The 18,628-nt window shown below is 38.4% G+C and overlaps 1 protein-coding gene across 1 annotated transcript in view; it reads left to right on the forward strand.

Annotated features, from left to right (window-relative positions):
* The window catches only part of USP32 (ubiquitin specific peptidase 32), a 131,244-nt gene that overhangs the window by 18,603 nt on the left and 94,013 nt on the right, over positions 1 to 18,628 (forward strand). Inside the window, exons 2-3 of the mRNA XM_014522638.2 lie at positions 11,636 to 11,738; positions 12,091 to 12,218. Of these exons, the coding sequence (XP_014378124.2) occupies positions 11,636 to 11,738; positions 12,091 to 12,218 (231 nt within the window). The remainder of the gene's footprint in view (positions 1 to 11,635; positions 11,739 to 12,090; positions 12,219 to 18,628) is intronic.

The raw sequence follows: 18,628 nt of genomic DNA on the forward strand, positions 1-18,628 counted from the left end.
GTTTTTGTGTTTATCATGTTTCAGTTAATGTACAGGGAATTTTTATAGCAAATTAGAAGCTCTGTCTTCCTGCTGTCTCTATTCAGCTTTGGCAAACAGTCTTGAAATCATATAGAGTTGGATATTTGCCAGACTTTGAGTAGACTTTGAATGTTCATGTGGGTTTGAAATTGCATCTACAGTCTAATCTGTTTCACAGTTGATCAGCAGCACACTTCCCTTTGCTTCCAACATCTGTGATCCAGGATGATAGCATCTATATGCTAGAAATCGAAGAGCTGAAAACTGATATCTGGGAAACTAGTTCCTTTAACCATCAACATATTACCTTTCCTATGAGGTAGCTCTTAGCTTCTTTTCAACACTCAGCTTCTTAAGGATTTCCTAGGATAAAATTGTGCCTAGCACATCTGATATCCCATTAGGAAAGCAATAAACTACAGTACAAAGAAATCTGTGCCTCTTTCATTGTCTTAGTGTGTTCCTTGGAGTCTTCCAGGCATCTGTATACAAATATCATGACTTTCCATTACACTCTCAAGAAATTTGTTGCTATCACTATTTATATTCCGGAAAAATTAATTTAGTGTGTCTTTTACTAGGATCAGGTGTTGAATGAAAACTGAGAATGCCGTTTTCTGCTGTTAATATATTAAATGATTTTCTTCTGAAATTCATGTGTAATAGGTGGGACCCAATCATTTAAAAGAAGCCTGCTGTGCCGTGTGGGTTGCAAAATGTTGATTATCTTAGAAATTGTTGTAAACATTACATTATATTCTATCTTATATGCTTTTGGATTTTTATGGTTTGAGTTTTAATAATTGGTGAAGAAATAACAGTAAGAAATACTTGAAAACCATGCGACAAACTTTGGTCTGAGAGAGCTGTGCAACCAGGTTGCTGGGCTTGCATGGATGTGATTTGAGCCAAAATTGGTCCTTGCTGTTTGATCTGATGCTTCTCTTTCAGGAGAGAAAATTGTGCTGAATCTTGCATTCTGAAGAGAAATTGGTTTATCCTAAGGTTTTTTGAAAAAGATGAAAAAGGAGTGGAATTAGATACAGTGCACAAGAAGAAAGTTGTTTTTTTTAAAGTTTAAACTGTAGTTTAAAAATCTGCCAAATACTGATGTAAATGAGTAGCAAAAAACCTTTTTTTTTCCTAGTTTAGATCAGTCATTCTATACCTTGTTAGACTCAAGGGAACTGTTAGAAAATGCCAGCTCTTAGCTTGCTTGCTTTTTTTGACTATGGAACAATAATAGAGCATTTCTTCTGTTGCAAACCAGTCAGAAAGACCACAGCAAATTAGATTGTTTTTGATACCGTGGATTCCTGTTTGAAATTTCTAGGTTTATCTTGTGAATCATTTAGGTTTTAGCACGTTCAACAGTTCTAATACTGCAGGGCACCCTTAAAAGGCCCTTGCATATGGCACCCTGGGTGAGAAGTACTGGTTTAGATAAATGCAGCTGTTCAGTGTTTAAGGAAAATATTGTTAAAACAAAGAGAAAATGGATTAAATAGTTATTTAAAAAGTTTTATAAGTAAATTACTGTTTCTCCCATCAGAATAGACTTCAGTACTACAACCATTTTATGTATGTGGTTAACGTGAAGCCAGTGAGTAGTACAGTTGACTTCTATGGAACCATGCGTCTTCTCTTAATTTAAGCACGTGTCAGCGGTTTCCGAGATTAGTACTTTAGGTTGTAAATGCTCAGCACGGGAACCTTGTTTATGCACCTGTTTTAAATAAATTTAGGGTGAGAGAGGAAAAAGTGCATCTTAAATTTCATTCTATAACATTTTTATAGCTGTGCATTAGACTTATAATTAGACTCTGAACTCCTAATGGTGTTACTAAATAGCAGCTGAGCAGCTGGAGCTCCATATTAGTGGAATTTGTTGGTGTTCATCCCCTATGACATTTTATGTTACAGTTATATAGGTGCCTGGATATGGTTTTAGTTAGTCTGGCCTGTGTAGTCTGACCTGAAGGTTCAAACCGGCTGCTTGTCACCTTGAAAAGAAGACAGACGCTTGATATCTTGGTAAGAAATATGAGGGAGGGGATGAGATATGAGGTTATTTTATTTTACTGTGTAATCACTCTTGAAGGTACTTTAGGTAATACGTACCTATTTCAAAACTTGTAGAATTGGAAGCGAGTACAAGCAGCTTTAGTTTAAATTACAGTACTGGACTAAAAATACTCTCAACAATTGGGCTGACTGAAGCTCTGTTAATTCCTGTAAGTCACAATACAATTTAAGCTGAGGTTGCATGGTTTCACTTAAACTTAATTAAACTCCATAGGACTGGAGTGCAAGCATTCCTTAGAGAGGAGGGCACAGCGCTACACTGTCTTCTAAGTTATTGTCAACCTGCCAGCAAAAGTGGCATTAAGAAGGCTTGGATTAGTGAAGTTGCTCAAGTATAATAGCATAGAATCTATGACATTAACCTTTTGTAAAAATAGCATTTTATTTCAGTAGTGCTACTTGGAAGCAGCTTTGTGGGGTTTTTTATACAGATAGCGTTCCAGGTGCAGCTGAATAAATATGGTACCTAATTCTTAAAGTTACGTTGACTTAACTTACTGATTTGAATTATGCCTTTAAACAATGCCAGGTCTAACTTTTTAGTGTTAAGTGTCAGGTTTTGGATACACAGCTCCAATTAGCAGTAGTTGCATACCTAACTTGAATTGGGCTAGCAGGGACATTTTGCCTCTATGGACCTGAGGTTACTGCAGGATGCATCATTAAGTTTGTATCAACACTTAGCAGATGTAACTGAATTATTGCTGTGATCTAGTAATGGTGACTTGCTAGGCAAATGTCTATGGTGTATTTTCCTTTAGGACAGGCATGCTCAACCCCTGGCCCCCAGGCAATATCTGGTCCACAGGGCTATGTGATTTGACCTACAGGGCTCCCCAGGATTTGGAAATTTGGTTGTGGTGGGAGGTTAAACAGACCCCCCACCACAAACTACTTAATGTAGTCAGCATGGGACAAATCATACTCTTTTTTTTGTTTTTGTTTTGTTTCCTTATGTTCATGCATGCAAATTGTCATTCTGGCACAGACATAGATAACTGAGGCACAAAGAACTCACGTGTGAGTGATACTAACAGCAATAATTGATCATTCTGTCACTTGTACAGTCCCTGAATATTTGTGTCTTGCTGCCTTGACAAATACGCTGATAAGAGCTGGAGCTGGACTCTTATGTTCCAGTGAGTTTCAAGTGTTTCATGTTGAGATTCTCAGTACATGAAGCATGATGGGCAAAATATTTAATTCTGTAGAGCACTATGCATGCTCGTGGAACTTAATGGTGGGCATAGGGGGAGCATTTGAAAAATGATCTGAGAATATTTTAAATTCTGTTTAGGATTGTAGAAGTCCTGAACAGTGAATAACTAATCTAGATAATATTGTATTCATCTGTTTAAAAAAGGAAAATTGGGACTCCTTTTTTTTATTTAAAAAAAAAAAATAGCATTGAGGACTTAACTAGCTTATGCGCCATTATTGAACCCTTCTGACTGGAGGCTTGTGCCTCTAGAGACTGAAGGAGAAAGGGGTGTTCAATGCCAAATAATGTTATCCTTCAAATTACTAAAAATGTATAGTCTAGAAAAATAAGATGCAACATGCCAGATTGCAATTGTCTAAAGCTAATTCAGCAGCAGAACGTTCCTTGTTGTAATTGCATAGAGTTTTTCTCACCAGATCTTCAGAGACACATGATTTAAATAAGCAAATTAGTCAGTTGAATATCTCTTATCATAAAGGGGAGTAAAAATGTGAGCAAAAATTGAAGGTACTTCAATTACAGTCTCTTCTTTGTGGATCTCTAGAAGAGATTTTAACAGGTTTTCCTTTAAGGTTACACCTGTTTACCGGGAACCGTCTTTGCTTTTGATCAAGTAGATTCTACCAACACATCCCATAGTTTGTAGTACATTAACAGCTTTCAATTTAAAGGTGACCCTCAATTCTGCACAGAGCAGAAATCACAATAATGAATGTGCATGTGTCCCTCAAAACACCCTGTAAAATGGCATAGAGTGTTAAAGCAAAAAAAACTTGTAAATATGCCACCCAGAATCTTGGAAGTAAAAAATATAATTTGGTGGCCCAGAAGGTGTCATCCTGTTTGACATTTTGATGACCATCTCTGATGAAAGCAGAAATGTCCTAGCAATTCCTTAATTAGCGAATAAAAATGTAACACTCACTTATTCAACGACTTTATGAAATGTATGCTTAGAAAGGAAGACGCATGGAAGCATTTCGGATCAACTACTTTTAAGTTAGATAATTGCTGTACATTGTATAAAAATGGAAATTAAATGGCACTTTTGGAGCAGCAATCTTAAATGCCTACTGGTGGATAGAAGATACCAGTTCTTTCATGGCAGAGCTGGGTGCAAAGACACTGCAGTAGCACACCTCACTTTGAGTTCATTTGCTTGTGTTGCTGAGCCGTGTTCTGGTGGAGGTATGCGTCGTGGTGAAGGCTATTTTTGTATATTTGAATACCATGCAAACATTGAGTTGTGCAACATTTTCATAATGTTTTATCAGAAGACTGTACTCTTGAATTGAAGATGTTTAAAACGTACTATGTACAGAGTTCAAGAAAGTGAAAATTTGGTGAAAGCAAAACGTGTATAAAATAGCTTGCAAAGATCATGCTTTGCTCAGACATCAAACCAACAGTTTTTGTCCGATTCCTCCCATCCCCTTGGCTTGAAGCTTCAGAAAAACCTAAGATGGGAGTTGTATCATGGTGGTTCATGATGGTTATATGTAGAGTAATGAGGACAAAACGTATGCACAATATTTATTAGCTAGACTTCTGAAAACGACTAGATGATTACTTTGGATGGCTTGAATCTTCTTAATATTAAAGAAGTCCTTATGTGGATAGGTAGACGGATATAATGGGATGTGACTGCTTTCTGAACCATGGCAGCATTCCTGTTAAGAATCATACACAACTGGCTCTGACGGGAGCCAGCAAATTGGGCAGAATAACCAAATGAAGCATCTAATGTATTAGTGTGAAATGAACGTGATTTTCTATAGTACTGAAAGTAAAACCAATTTAGTACGAGTGAAGTGTACGTCTTCAGTAAACCTCAAGGTGTGCTTATTCCTGGGATGCAATAGACAACCAGGGAACTGTGAGCACAAGAAGACTGAAAAACGTGCGTCTTAGGAAAAGCCCGAGAAAGGATGAACTTGGGTGGCAATGTGTTCATGGCAGGCATTCTGCATTTTTGAAAGGCATTGTACAATGGGTCCTCTCAAGAGCTAGTGTATTATTGCCAATACACTTATGACTGGTCTGGCCTTCCTAGAGTTTAAAGACTAGAAGAAAGTCAGCAGAATCATGTGGGAAATGTGAAGGGAGCTGAGAGTACACCATTAGGCTTAAGCAGATTTACTCAGGTGCTCAGGCCTGCTTCCAGAATCTTAATTTTTGTGTGCTCTATAACAATGGGTTGTGTGGAGTAGAATCAAAGAAGAGTGCAATATGCCTGAAGTCCCTAAAGATGACAGGTTTTGTACCTCACATTTTCCCTGATCATTTAAAGTAGGAGATATCTCTTCTTGACTTATTTCTACATGTTTTCAGAAAGCGTTTTCACTTTATTTTTCTGAATTTATGGAAAATGTTAATCTCCAACTTAATCATCCAAGATGCATTTGAAAAAAGCAAATGCTACCACTGTAATAGAAAACAAAACTCTACGTAGAGTAAAGCTACCAATAGAATTAAACTATTGGTATTCTCAGGGGTTTGATTTTTTGTTTGTTTGTTTTCCCCCTTCCTTAAAATTTGCCAGTTATCTAGAGAAATCCAGTCCTCAAAATTTACCCGAAGACCATACATAGAGTGAGTCCAGGGCTATATAAACAACTCTCGGGGAGTGGGGGGGACATTTTAAAGGTTGGCAATCAAGTAATACAACTTAATCACATGCACATTAGAAATTTTTTAATGAACTGGTTTTTGTCTTTACAACGTCTAGATTTAGGGAGACCACTGAAATTTAAGGATAAGCATTGGCTCCTGAGCCAGTGAGGACTGTTTCCCAAAAGGCAATGTTGGTCTAGGGCAGGGGTGTCAAACATATGGCCCATGGGTTGCATCTGGCCCGTAGACCCATTCTGTCTAGCCCGTTGGTGTGATGCTGGAAGTTGGGGACATGGCCAGGGGAGCATGGCCTGCTGCAGAATTTGGGGTTCCTGGACCCTGTTGGTGGCAGGAGGGACAAATGAGAGCTATGCAGATATAGCCCTTGCTTGCCCTGCTCTCCCAGCCACGCTGTTGACCGGTTCCCTGACGTGTCACTCCCCCACACCACTGCTTCCCAGTTTCCCCACGACCTGTGCTACCACTTGATCCCTGACCTATGCTGCTTCCTTCTCTTGGCACCCTGTTGCCTAGCGTGTGCCGCCGTTCACCCTTTGATCCGTGCAGGGTGTGACAGGCATGGGAGAACCAGGTGGCCGCAGACAGAAAGGGGGCCTGAAAGTGGTAATTTAAAAATTATTATTATCTCTGGTGAAGGGGGGGCCTGATACTAAAAGTTCACCTGGGGCTGCCAGGAGTCTAGGTACAGTGCTGCATCCATGCTGCTGGCCCCAGACCTAGATCTACCAGAGCTGCTGTTGGCTTCATGGATCCAGCCCAAGAAGAGCCTCCGTGGTCCACATCTGGGTCAGGACCTCAGGGTGAATATAGCAATCCTGGTCTAGCGAATAGAATGTATACACTTAGGTGTTAGCCTAGCTTACGTTTTTCAGTGTGCATCTGCAAAAGGATAGCAAGTCTTTCTGCCTCTGAGTGAATTATGTTAATTGTTGTGTAAGCCCCTCCTGAGAGTCTCAAATGAAAGCACATTACAGGTGTGCCAGTTACTTTAAGTGTGGCAATTTTAAAGGCACTTCTTTTTAACTTGTTGATTATGTTAATAGGCTGATGTCAAATTTATCACTGAGTTTTGAGTGGAGGCTCTGGTGGGCAACTCTGTTCCTTTTAGGAGGCAGATCTTCCTCATTTTACATATGGGCTTTTAGCCTTCAGTTAGGTATATATTTATAAGCTAAACACACTGCTGTTACCCATCTTATACTAGTTACAGTTCTGTTTTGTTATTTACTATTGCTTCAGTTTTCTTTATAAATGTCAAATTGCACTTCCAGTGTCTCCTGGAATCCTACTCAGTTGAACAGTGGGAGAAGCAACATTTGAATTTTTGTTCAAGAATCTGTCAAATGCACATCTTGCAGATCGATGAATGCAGTTGTCATATCCTTAATGGACAAGATCTTTCATGAATCTTCTTGCCTACCTGTGGAATACCTTTATCTTTAATATCTTATGAAATAGTTTAGTCAACCGACTCTATATAATATTTAAGATGATGAGGTTATTTATCACTGTCCCCAAACTTTCTGTATTTAAAATACAGCTTATGCTTATTTGCATTAATTACATTTGCATTTATACATCAGTTGTCTTTCATCATGCCATGTCTGGCTGTCATGTTTCACAAACAAAAGCAGGTCAGACCTTGTCAGCTAATGGATGGGCGACTTCCACTGTTTGGGGGGGGAAAAAAAAAAGACTAATGCTTCAGTAGTCAGCCTACCTCTAAATTGTACTGAATGGGTGTTTTGATGGTGGTAGGTGTCATTTTCAGGATGTGCAGTGTTTGTCAAGATGTGCCCTAAAACAGAGTTAATGACTGTTTAAGAGCCTAGAGTATCTTTTCCCTAATGTAACATTTTATTCCCCCCCCTTTTTAAATTTCTTAGTGTTTCCAGTTGTTTTCTCTCTTGTCTTATTTCACAGTTTCAGTTAAATTCAGTATTCTTCAGTATGGAGAAGTTTAGGGCAGGAAATATTGCTGTGCACTCAAGGTTTGCATTGGTTATGTATAGTAGCTTCCATGTAATCATAACTTGTTAAAGCACTTTGATAGCGGAAGGTGCTATATAAGATATAGGTACAATGCTGATGGGGGCTATGTTGAAGGCGGCCGGATCAGAAACTGTTTCAAATATAATTAATGCATGTACATCTCTTAAAGGAGAAGGTACTGTACTTATGACTAAGGAAGTACTAAGCCAAGTAAAATCACTTTATTGTCTGGCGTGCTATATATGGTCAATGCTCATTTAGCAGGTGAATAGAGTTTTCCATTAGAACAGTAAAAGGAGGTTTAAATTGGGCCTGGAAAGCTTGGACTTCCTACTAATCTAGGCAGGAACACCATGTCAAAGTAAAACTCAGCAAGAATGTGCCTCTGTTTCTGTTGGGCAGTGCTTTTACAGTAAATGGACGCTCTAGTAATAGCAGTTGGAAGCTGACTGCAATTGCGCCATCCTGTTCTGGTCTTAAATTGCCCAAGCTGCTATTACAGCAGGTGCACGACTGTCAGTATATTGAGAAGTGGTTCACCCCCTGGCAGCACAGTGTAGGAAAGCTAATGGACTGGGAAGGGAGAGGGAAAACAAAGGTATTCACAAGTAGCAGGCCGAGATCTTTCTTTTATTATTAAAAAATAAATAAAAAGATGGGAGTGAGAGAGAGACTACTTTTGGAATCCCAGTTGCAAGAAACTTCAGGGTAAACTACACTAACATTCTTTGTATAATTATTACTGTTGGCATAGGAGGAGGAAAGCAAATCCTGCCTCCATCCCTCCAAAAAAATAGCTACCTTACTGGGCTTACTCACAAGACTAAGTTGCACTGCTAAAAGAGTGTGTTCCTATTGGAATATGGAGTGAAGTGTGGTCGTATGGGTTTGACTGCAGCTGACCACGCAATAAGATTTTAATGTTTTTCAGGTACGTTTTAAGTCGATGGACTGAGCGTTCTTCCCCCGGGGTGAGAAGCTGTGCTCCTAGTCAAGACCAGGAAAAACGCACATTTACGCTGAGAGGGTTGAGACGCGTCTGTGATAAATAATTCATATTTACCCTGCAGAAAAATTTTGACACTTCCATTTTAATTAAAATTCTAATCAAGGCAATCAGCTCTAGGTGTAAACCTCCTTTCACAGAAAATGAAGGCTTGTGTTGTAATTCAATATTACTGTAATACAAAACAAGAGCTGCTTTCAGCAAAATGGTCTGTTGACTTGTATTTTTAAAAAAAGTCAGCAGAACAAACTGGTTGCATACATCTTCTCTCTAAGGAAGCTAAAGGTGAAGACTTGTTTAGCTTAAATGAATATATTTAATGACGGCATGGAGAGCGATGTGATGTTAGTACACAGTTTTAAAGCTTCTGTTGCTGAAGTAGTAATTGCTTTACCAAAAGTTCCTTGTGTGTTGTCTTCCCTTTGTAAAACCTATAGCGTCTGGTAACTTAGACTTTAGTCATATTATTTAAACTATTATTTAACCTTTGTTTCGTTTGATTAATTTATGAAATTAGCATAGAATCATTGTATGTTGGGTGGGAGGGAAGAGGGGAAATACGGGACTGAGAGAGTTGCTGTATACTGTGTGAAAGAAATGTTTTTTACAAAGGTGTGCTGGTGACTTACTATAGACACGTTCAAGCATCATACTTTCATGAAGCCATTTTCCAAGATCCAGATAACTTACTGTACTCATTCTACAAAAACACTTACGTGGTATTTTTTCCCCCCTTGAATTTCCAAGTTGTATTTTGGGAGAAGCAACATTTGAAGTTTTGTACAAGAATCTGAAAGAAGTTGCTTTTTTCAAGTTGTGCAGTGTGGGTCAGGATGTGGAGTGTGAATTGTGTTTGTTCTTTCTTGTGAGCAAATCCAGCTCCGTTCTCTGAAGACGGAAAGCTTCCTGATCTGAGCATTGGGGTGGTTATGACCTGTGTATGGAGAGTAGAGGAAACTTTCAGAGGATGGTAACCCCTTGCGTGTTCCAGGATCTCTGCATGAGGTTTAACATGTGTTGAAGAGTAGAGTGCGAGACCTGGGAAATCAGTAGTTATACAAAATCTTTATCTTGCATCTTATCCCACTCCTTCCAGAGAGATTGGATGCTATTCTGGAGACCTGTTTCCATTGGCCAGATAAATGATGAGAAGACTTCAACTTGGTGTCTTAGCAAGGCCTTTCTACATGCCTTGTCAAAAAATAAGTATTGGAATGAATACATGGATAGAAATAATATAGAAGTCTGAAACTGAAATGTGTTATGCCCCAGATGATATCATTACCAGGAGTCCAACTAATTCTATGTCAGGATTTGTTTTATCTGTGATAATATGTGGTGGCAATAACTCAAGCAAACTCCTGATGCCCAAGCTATCTTATAGCAGCACTAATGCATTTCAGGTCTTTGAAATATTTCTCATAAAATATATTATGGGAATTTAAACATCTTTGCCTTGAACCTATAACCCATTTAAAGTGGGGAGTCGAGATCATAATTGCTAATGAAAGGTAGATTTTTTTTACTTACTCTGAATGTGGGACTTGTAAATCTTGACCCATTTTAAATTTAGTGGGAAAAAAAAAAGTCTTGTCATAATTCTGACGAATCATTTTAACCATTAAGGGACAACTTGAAGTGAAGAATATTGGGGACTTTGGAGGAAAAGGTTAGACTTCTAGTAGAATTTTAGCATAAAAACTGACCAAAATCATTTGTTCATATTACTCTTGACTTGTTGGCTTATTGACTAATAGATTCAAGAGGGAAGACATTTTTGAGGCATCTAATTATGAAAATGATGAAACTATTCTAGTAATTTCTGCAGCTGTCAAGTACAGTATGCTTTGTTCTGGTTTCACTATGATAATGGCTCTTCTACAGTGTCATGGATCTGATACGTGATCTGGATTGTAATAGATAACTCTGTAGTGATGCTGAGTAGGTCCACAGATTTGTCTCCATCTGACTGTCGGCCTAGGGCTGGGAATCCTGGTTCCAGTTAACTTTTAGTTTCTTTTATTGTGTAATGTAAATGGAGAGTAGTTAGGGTGCAACCTTGGGTGAAAAGAGATTTGCAGTAGTAGTAAACAGGGTTTGAAAATCTGCTGTAGGAGACGTTCTTGATTTAGAAAGAGGATGGGATAAATCATCCCAGATCCAAGTGTCATGGTTGTCCTTGTTAAGTGATAGATGTTTGGATGGAGGGGTGCTGTATTTCTTTCCTTCTCTATTAAGTTAATGCGGAGTAGTAACAATCTTCAAATGGAAGAGGGTTTGAGATGCTGCTGCTCAGACTGTCCAAAGGGGGAGAGTTTTGTTGGGAAGCTGCAGGAAGTGATGAGAGGTACAACTCCATGAGTCTCTTTCCCATTTTGCCGTGACCCACTGAGTCTTGGCCAATGGACATAAAATGCTTTAATATAAACTTTGCAAGGTATGTATTGTAGCTAGGTTTAAAAATAGTAATAAAAAAGTTTCAGTGGGAAATCCAACTTGTAGTTGTTACTGTGTAGGAAGAATTAAAAGAAGATTTTTCCTACTAAAGTTTACCCATAACATTGTTAGGTTAGTTTCCAGTCTTTTAATACCTTCTGTCCTATGATATGATCCTATGAATAGTGGCTTGCAAAAACTTATTTTTACTTAGTATGAAAGTAGACTTTATTTGTTAGATGAAGACCCCCTTTCTACGAATCATACTTGGCTGGTGCAATCACTCTGGCAGCTCTCGACTACGGATCATGTCCCTGGCTTACACTCGGTCTAAATTTGCACGTAATACCATCTTGTTATCCTTTAGCATGACCATTTATAATTATAGTGTTTCACTTGGTAACAAATATTGTGTTCAGAAAAGACTTGCTCAATGAATAATTGTAATCAGTGATATTAACTCTTTTGTTCTGTGTGAATTGTTGTCCTTTTTCTAGAAGATTAGACTACTGGAAAATCAGATCTGTTAGATAAGAGAAACTGCTTTTAATTCAGCTGGGTTTTTTTTTTTTTAGTGCAAGAGAAGATAAATGTGTGTTTGAAATTAAAAGACTTTTTAACTATGACATTAAGACTAGTAAACCTTCCTGACCATGCTCCGTGATGACTGTTCTTTTTTTCTTTCTCAATACAGTTACAGATGTAGAACTAAAGCGGCTGAAAGATGCTTTCAAGAGAACCTGTGGACTCTCATGTTACATGAGCCAGCAGTGCTTCATTAGAGAAGTGCTTGGTGATGGAGTTCCTCCAAAAGTTGCAGAGGTAACTTTATCTAAACTTACTGTTGCTGCAGGGGATGGGTTGGAGGGCTGTGTGCAGTAATTCATGTGTACTAATTGGAATGAATATTTCATTTTTAATACAACCCAACACGCTGTTTTTTTGACTGGAGGCAAATAGCCAGAAGTTGAGACAGATGCAAACAGGGTTGTTGTTCAGACTTGAGCAATAGCTATTACATGACTTAGTACTAAACTCCCAGTTAGCAACCCAAGTTAGAGTGCAGCTAATAGGAAGAAAAAAGGTTCTAGATGCATGCAGGTTCTGTTTTGAGGAAAGACAGAATTGGCTTCTTGGCGGGAAGAGGAGGAAATAGCCTGAGACTTTCTATAGAGCCCTTGTGATAATAGGGGTCTTTATTTCAGACAGATCTGTGTTGCTGGGTACCTCCAGAATTCCTGGCATAACTTAATTTTCTTAAAACAGTGCAGATCAAATAAGATCAGTCATCTGAACTTGCAAAGGACTTGTTTATACTTTATGCATAATACTGGAAAATATCCAGAAACAATGTGCCACATAGAAGTAAATATTGGGGGAGGGAGGTTAAGGAAAGAAAAAGAAAAGGAAAAAAACAGGCTCCCTTTATGTGCACTAACATGCACCTTTGGAAAAACGTTTTCATAATGTTCACTGTGACTTGAAACAGTGTAAACTACTGAATACTGGTGGGGAAAGATTAGCCAGATTTTCAGCTAATATCTTACTGCTTGTCCTTTTTTTAATAATAGCTTGTATTTTAGTGCTAGAATTTTTAATGATTTTAACCTTGCATAGATTATATAAAACTTGAAACGTTTAACTAGATCAGTGGGGGCCAAACTTTTTGGCAGGTGTGCCCCAAATTACCCATGCACCCTCTTTTCCTAGCGCTGCAATCCCCTTCCCCTACCCAGTTTGCTGTTCTGCTTCCTGCTCTGTGCTCCCTGTCCAATCTGCTACCTCTGCATCCTGCTTCCTCCCTGATCTGCTGTGTGCCACACAGATTGCCCCTGTGGTGGTACCTGTGCTACAGGTTGGCCACCCCTGAACTACACAATTCATGTTTAGGAAATATTCAGTAAGGTAACATATGAGAAAATGTGTGCTATATTTTTATTTTGCAACCCTATATAAATGTTGATGCTAGAGGGTGACTGTTCCTTCCTGGATTTGGGGCAGATTTTATTTTTTTGCTGTGAATCTATTTTACCGTCTGAGCTTTTCAAGTGCTGAAACGGACAGTGAAATCGTGGAATCTTGTACACCGTTTTGTGGTATAGTTGGCAGTTTGATATTATGCAGGTCTTAAATGTTTAAGAGGACATGGTGTAGTATATGCTAGCATGTGCCAGATTTAAAGAAAATGTATGACTTGCTTTGAATTTTTAAATCTCCCTTTTAACCTTTCATATATGTGGTCAGGATTCTGTTGAATATCGATCACTCGGTAGAGCTATTAGGGGTTTGCATTGTTGAGCTAAAATAATACTCCTGGATTTTGCCTACAGACTTCCTCTATACTCATCTCGCCTTTCATTTCAGTGTTAATAATTATTATGCTGTCCAAGTGGCGTGAGATCTGTGATCACAAATAGGAAGTGCTTTTCTTTTTAGACAGTGTCTGCTGGTTATGTGCTACTCCTTTCACATCTGTGCTTGTTGGCAGACTTGTTAATGGTTACCTTTAACTCTCTTGGCATAACCCTTCAGCAATTCTCTCTCTCTTTTTTTTTTTAGTTGGTGAAGAAGCAAGATCAATGTAAGAACGGCAGTTACGTTTGTTTAATTAGATTTCATCAAGTATGATGAACTTGGCATCTGTAAACTCCATAACATTAAATTGTCAAGTGCTCCTAACAGTCGTATTTTGGTGTGTATTTGTGCGTAGAGTTTCTGTATGGAGCATCTCAGTATGATTTTTCAGACCAGAACCAGGGGCTGTTTCTTGTGTTTCTGGAGCCAGGGTGTACAAAGGAAACTTTGTTATGAGTGTGACTACTGCCTTGCACTATGTAGATATAGCCCAAGACAGTGGTTTTCAATGGGGATTCTTGAAGCACAAAGTGAGTACATGTGTGGGACGAACACTTAAATGTACCGTTTGACACAGTGGGCCAACAGCTCTCATTTATTACAAATATTCATGGCTTTTGAAAGTGTATATTATTGATCATTTGTAACTGCCAAGCTTTACTCTGGAGCATTTTTTTTTTCTACAGCCAGGTTATAAGCTCTTTAAAACTGTTTGCATCTGAAAAGTTTAACATAGTTAAAACAGCAGGAATAGTAGATGATAACGTGCTACATTTCAAATGAAATATATATTGTGTTTTATTGCTAGCATAATTTGTGTACATCTTCTCTAAATTATATTCCACATGTAAAACGGGAAGATTTTGACTGTACGAAATCACTTTTATAAAAGGAAATTGCTAGTAATTATAAAAATTGATGCCAAGGATTATAGCTGACAAAGATTTCAAGAGAGCGCTACGTTTTTAGGCTCTTAAGGGATGGTTTATTGTGGCAACAATAATTATCTGAAAATATTTGCTGGTAGTTAATAGCAAAGAGTAATTTGCTCTTGATGTTCCACGGAGGGTTATCTCTATTGCATTTAGATGCAACAGGATGGAAATAAGAAAAGGAAAAAAATTAGGCTCAGTATCTGGGGAAAACTTCTAACGAGTTCCATTTAGATATTTTATAATCAACTCTCTATTAGAAGCCCCTTCTTTTGACACATTTTAAAACTATAGCTGATGAAATAAATATTGTAAGGAACAGTTTTCCTTCCTGCCAGTCTTGCGAACTGTTGGGATGAAGTAGAAGATCTAATCAGTCTTTTTAATATCTTACCCAATTATACTAAATCAGACTTGACAGGAAAACCTGCAGTCGTTCCACGTTTGGCCTAGATGGTAATCATATGGACTTTACAGAAGCAATGTGTGCTTGATTGGGAATCCAGAAGACTTGGCATCCATTCCAGGCATCCGAGCCTAGGAGCAGGTGAAAAAGGAAGGTGACTAGGCAGAGAACTGATAATCAGTGAGCTGGGGAGGTAGAGGAAAAGTCTGGCAAGTGGAGAATGGGGCAGGGAAACCAGTGGTAGAAAAGGGACAGGACTAGGTAGCAGAAGCATATGCCTGCTAGAGTGTACCTTCTTTTCCAGAGCTTTTGGGGTTTATTAGATAGCAACTTGAATCCTGAGGCTTTAATTTCAGAATCTGGTAGAACTGCCAAATCACAGTCCTTGTTCCTTCCCTGCAGTGTTACCTTTCCATGCACTGATACTTGCCTTTCACTAAGTCTTCTGTAGGCTACTTGCTTTGAACTTCCTACTTTAATGACTCCTGGGTCTGATTCTGATATCATATGTGCTCTGAGAGGATGCTGAAATGGAGGGTTACTAGCATACCAGTGTCTTAATCCAGGAGTGATGGGATGAAACTAAATCGCTTAAGAGTTGTGTTATGTATCTTCAGCTTTAAATACGACTGCCTCTCTTCTCAAGGTTTAAATGGGACTGTTGTGTAAGCCCTAATTCTCAGGGTACCGGGAAAAACTGGACAAGGTGCTACCAAAGTTATCATAATTACTCGTGCTGGCCAAAGCAGTTCTTATAACTTGGCTGAGACAGTCTGTTTGCCCTCAAAGGAACCTACCTCTCTTGCCAGCTTTAATAATGCAAGAGGTTTGGGCTTGTACCCAAACCCAGCTTCCTTTGTTTTATGGTTTGGCTTCTGCCTAGATGTCATACTTGCAGAAATAATGTTCTTTGCAAAGATAGGACATCTTGCTCCACAGTAGAGAGGACTCCAGACAGGTGTATTTGGCTCAGTGAACGAAATTTTACATTTCTATGTGAGCCACAACTCTTAAAATGTCTAACATCCAGATTCTTGTTAAATTACTTGCTGCACAGTGGACTGGCCATTAGCTCAGGTAGGCTATCTATAGCAGCTGTGTTTGCACGTTGGAAATTACATGATACTTTCGCAAGACAGCAGAGTAAAATTATTGACAGAGTTCCCAAGGGTGTTTTCAGCAGGGATGTCTCCCTTACCAGAGGACCTCTCAGAATTGACTGGCTCACCTTTGGAGCCAGGGCAGCCTGTTTCATACTGTAATTACCTCTGAAAGCCACCAGTTAACAGAAACGTGCCAGTAGGTTGCTGCAGCATTGTTCAGGCATGTACAAAAGGAAAGCTGCTTCTAAATAACATTGTGAAAACATCTCGGTGAGTGTTTTTGACAGAGACGCACTGCAGTCCCACTCAGATTATGAATCCAGCAAGACTGAACAACTATCTTGCGAGGTGAGTTCATTGCCTGAGTCACCAAGAGTGGAAATTAAATATCTAGGCAAGTGCTTGAAGAGAGCTGCATCTTGCCTGTACAGTACAGTAGCTAGGTCTGTTTTCCATGGTTGTCCTCTGTTCTTGCTTCTAGAGAGCCTTATCTGCATTTTATAGTGGTTAGGGAACTAGGTTAAGGGCCACTCACTCCATTTACGTGCTTGATCTAAGAAGATTAGGGCACTGGGGGTATATGTGTGCTCAGTTGCTCATTGCTGGCCAGAAGACTAGTTTGAGTATGTAGGGCATATAAGACTGAGGAGTGTGCATACAGTAAGTCTCAAACTCCGTTTGTCATCCCATATTAGAGGGATCAGCTAAAAGAGCCTACATAAATAACGGTATCTCTCTGTAATAAACCGGATGTCATTTTTTTTCTTCTGAATATCTTTGCTTTTGTGTACTGTATTAACCATTAAATAGACATGTAAATACTAGCAGATGCAAGTCAACAGAGACAGGTTTGATAGAACTCTATTTTATTCAGCTTAGTAGTGTATATGACAGTGCTAGCCTACGAATAGTGTTTGCGGTTGTATCCTTATTACTTGAAAATTCTGAAGTATGTCCATGAGAAAATGTTGGATCTAATTTAAGTGCATACAGGCCATAAAATGAATGGACCTATTCACACTGCACCAGCTCATTATGTTTCAGTCGTACTTATGTATGCACCTGAAACTTTAACCTAAATTTAATCTTACTGAATTCTAGGAAATCTCATCTCCTGTTCAAAGTTATCATATCAGCAATTGCCAGGAGCCTTTAAATGTCAAATGACATCCTAGTACATTTAAAACCTTGTATAAGAAGCTTAGAACCAACTCCATGTCCTATGGCATCTTTCTGTTGAGACTTATTTCTGCACATAGAATCAATCCTCTTGTTGGGCTCTCAGTCCACTTTGAACCCTGAGTGTCTAGTTCTTAATCTTTAATCCTTCTGATAATGTTATCCAAAATTTTGATTTATTTCAAGTTTATAGCTTCTTTAGTATGAGTGATTGCAGCCAAAATCTACCCCCCTCCCCAAAAATAATTAAAATTATTATTATTATTATTTTTTTTTACAGGGGAGGCATGATGGAAAAGTGTTATTTCCATTAAATAGATATTTTCCTTTTACCTGACTTGTCCAGACTGCAACTTACTCTTGCAGTTCTATAATTTCTGAAATAGATATGTACTCTAGAGTTAAAAAAAAAAAAAAAAAAAAAAAAAATCCATTGGAATGGTATCAGCACAGTTCACTGGTACATGACTGATAGTTATTTTGGGTTTTGGAAACAATTCTGAGAATACAGCCAACAGTTCAGTGTACTGAAAGAGATATTGCTAATTGTTGTCAAGTACTAATTTTAGTAGCTAATTTGAACAAAACCTTCAATTGAATTCCAGCCTTAGGGAAAACAAACCTAGTTTTTGCAGAGTATTAGGGAAGTGAAAGTTAACTTTTCCTTTCACATATTTGTTATTTATGCATTATTTATTTATTTTTTTTTAGTAGTGGCTAGATACAGTGCATGTAACATCCCCGTTGAAGTTGGCAATAATGAGAGACGGTCACGGAAGCTAAGTGGACTTTAGCTAAACAAGTTTGCCAAGTAACACTGAAGCACTTTGAAGGGTAATTTATCAACATGCCATAAGGTCTACATACATTAAAGTTTTAGTTTACAGTGAAATTTGGTTAATTAGTCACTGGGATAACTGTTCATTATTTACTTACTAGTTGGTGCATGGAATCCCCTTCAGAATCCTACTGATTTATATTCAAGATGCTTTGGTTAATATACACTTTAACAGATGATGAATTAGCATTTCCAAATGTAAATGCATGCTAAATTGCAACAACATTTGCCCTGACAATTAGCCTAGCTTAAAAGGTACTGATTTATGCCATTTGTAGCACCTGTCAAGCCAGCTGATGCAATGTATTTGTTCTTCAGCTCTTCTTGGCTCAACAAGATATACATTATTGACTCTTCCATTTTGTAAAATTATCTTCTGTTTTGGTGATGAGTATGTTTAAGAGTGAAAAGCAGTTCTC

The sequence above is a fragment of the Alligator sinensis genome, unplaced genomic scaffold (genome assembly GCF_000455745.1).
Source record: "Alligator sinensis unplaced genomic scaffold, ASM45574v1 scaffold118_1, whole genome shotgun sequence".
NCBI lineage: Eukaryota > Metazoa > Chordata > Crocodylia > Alligatoridae > Alligator > Alligator sinensis.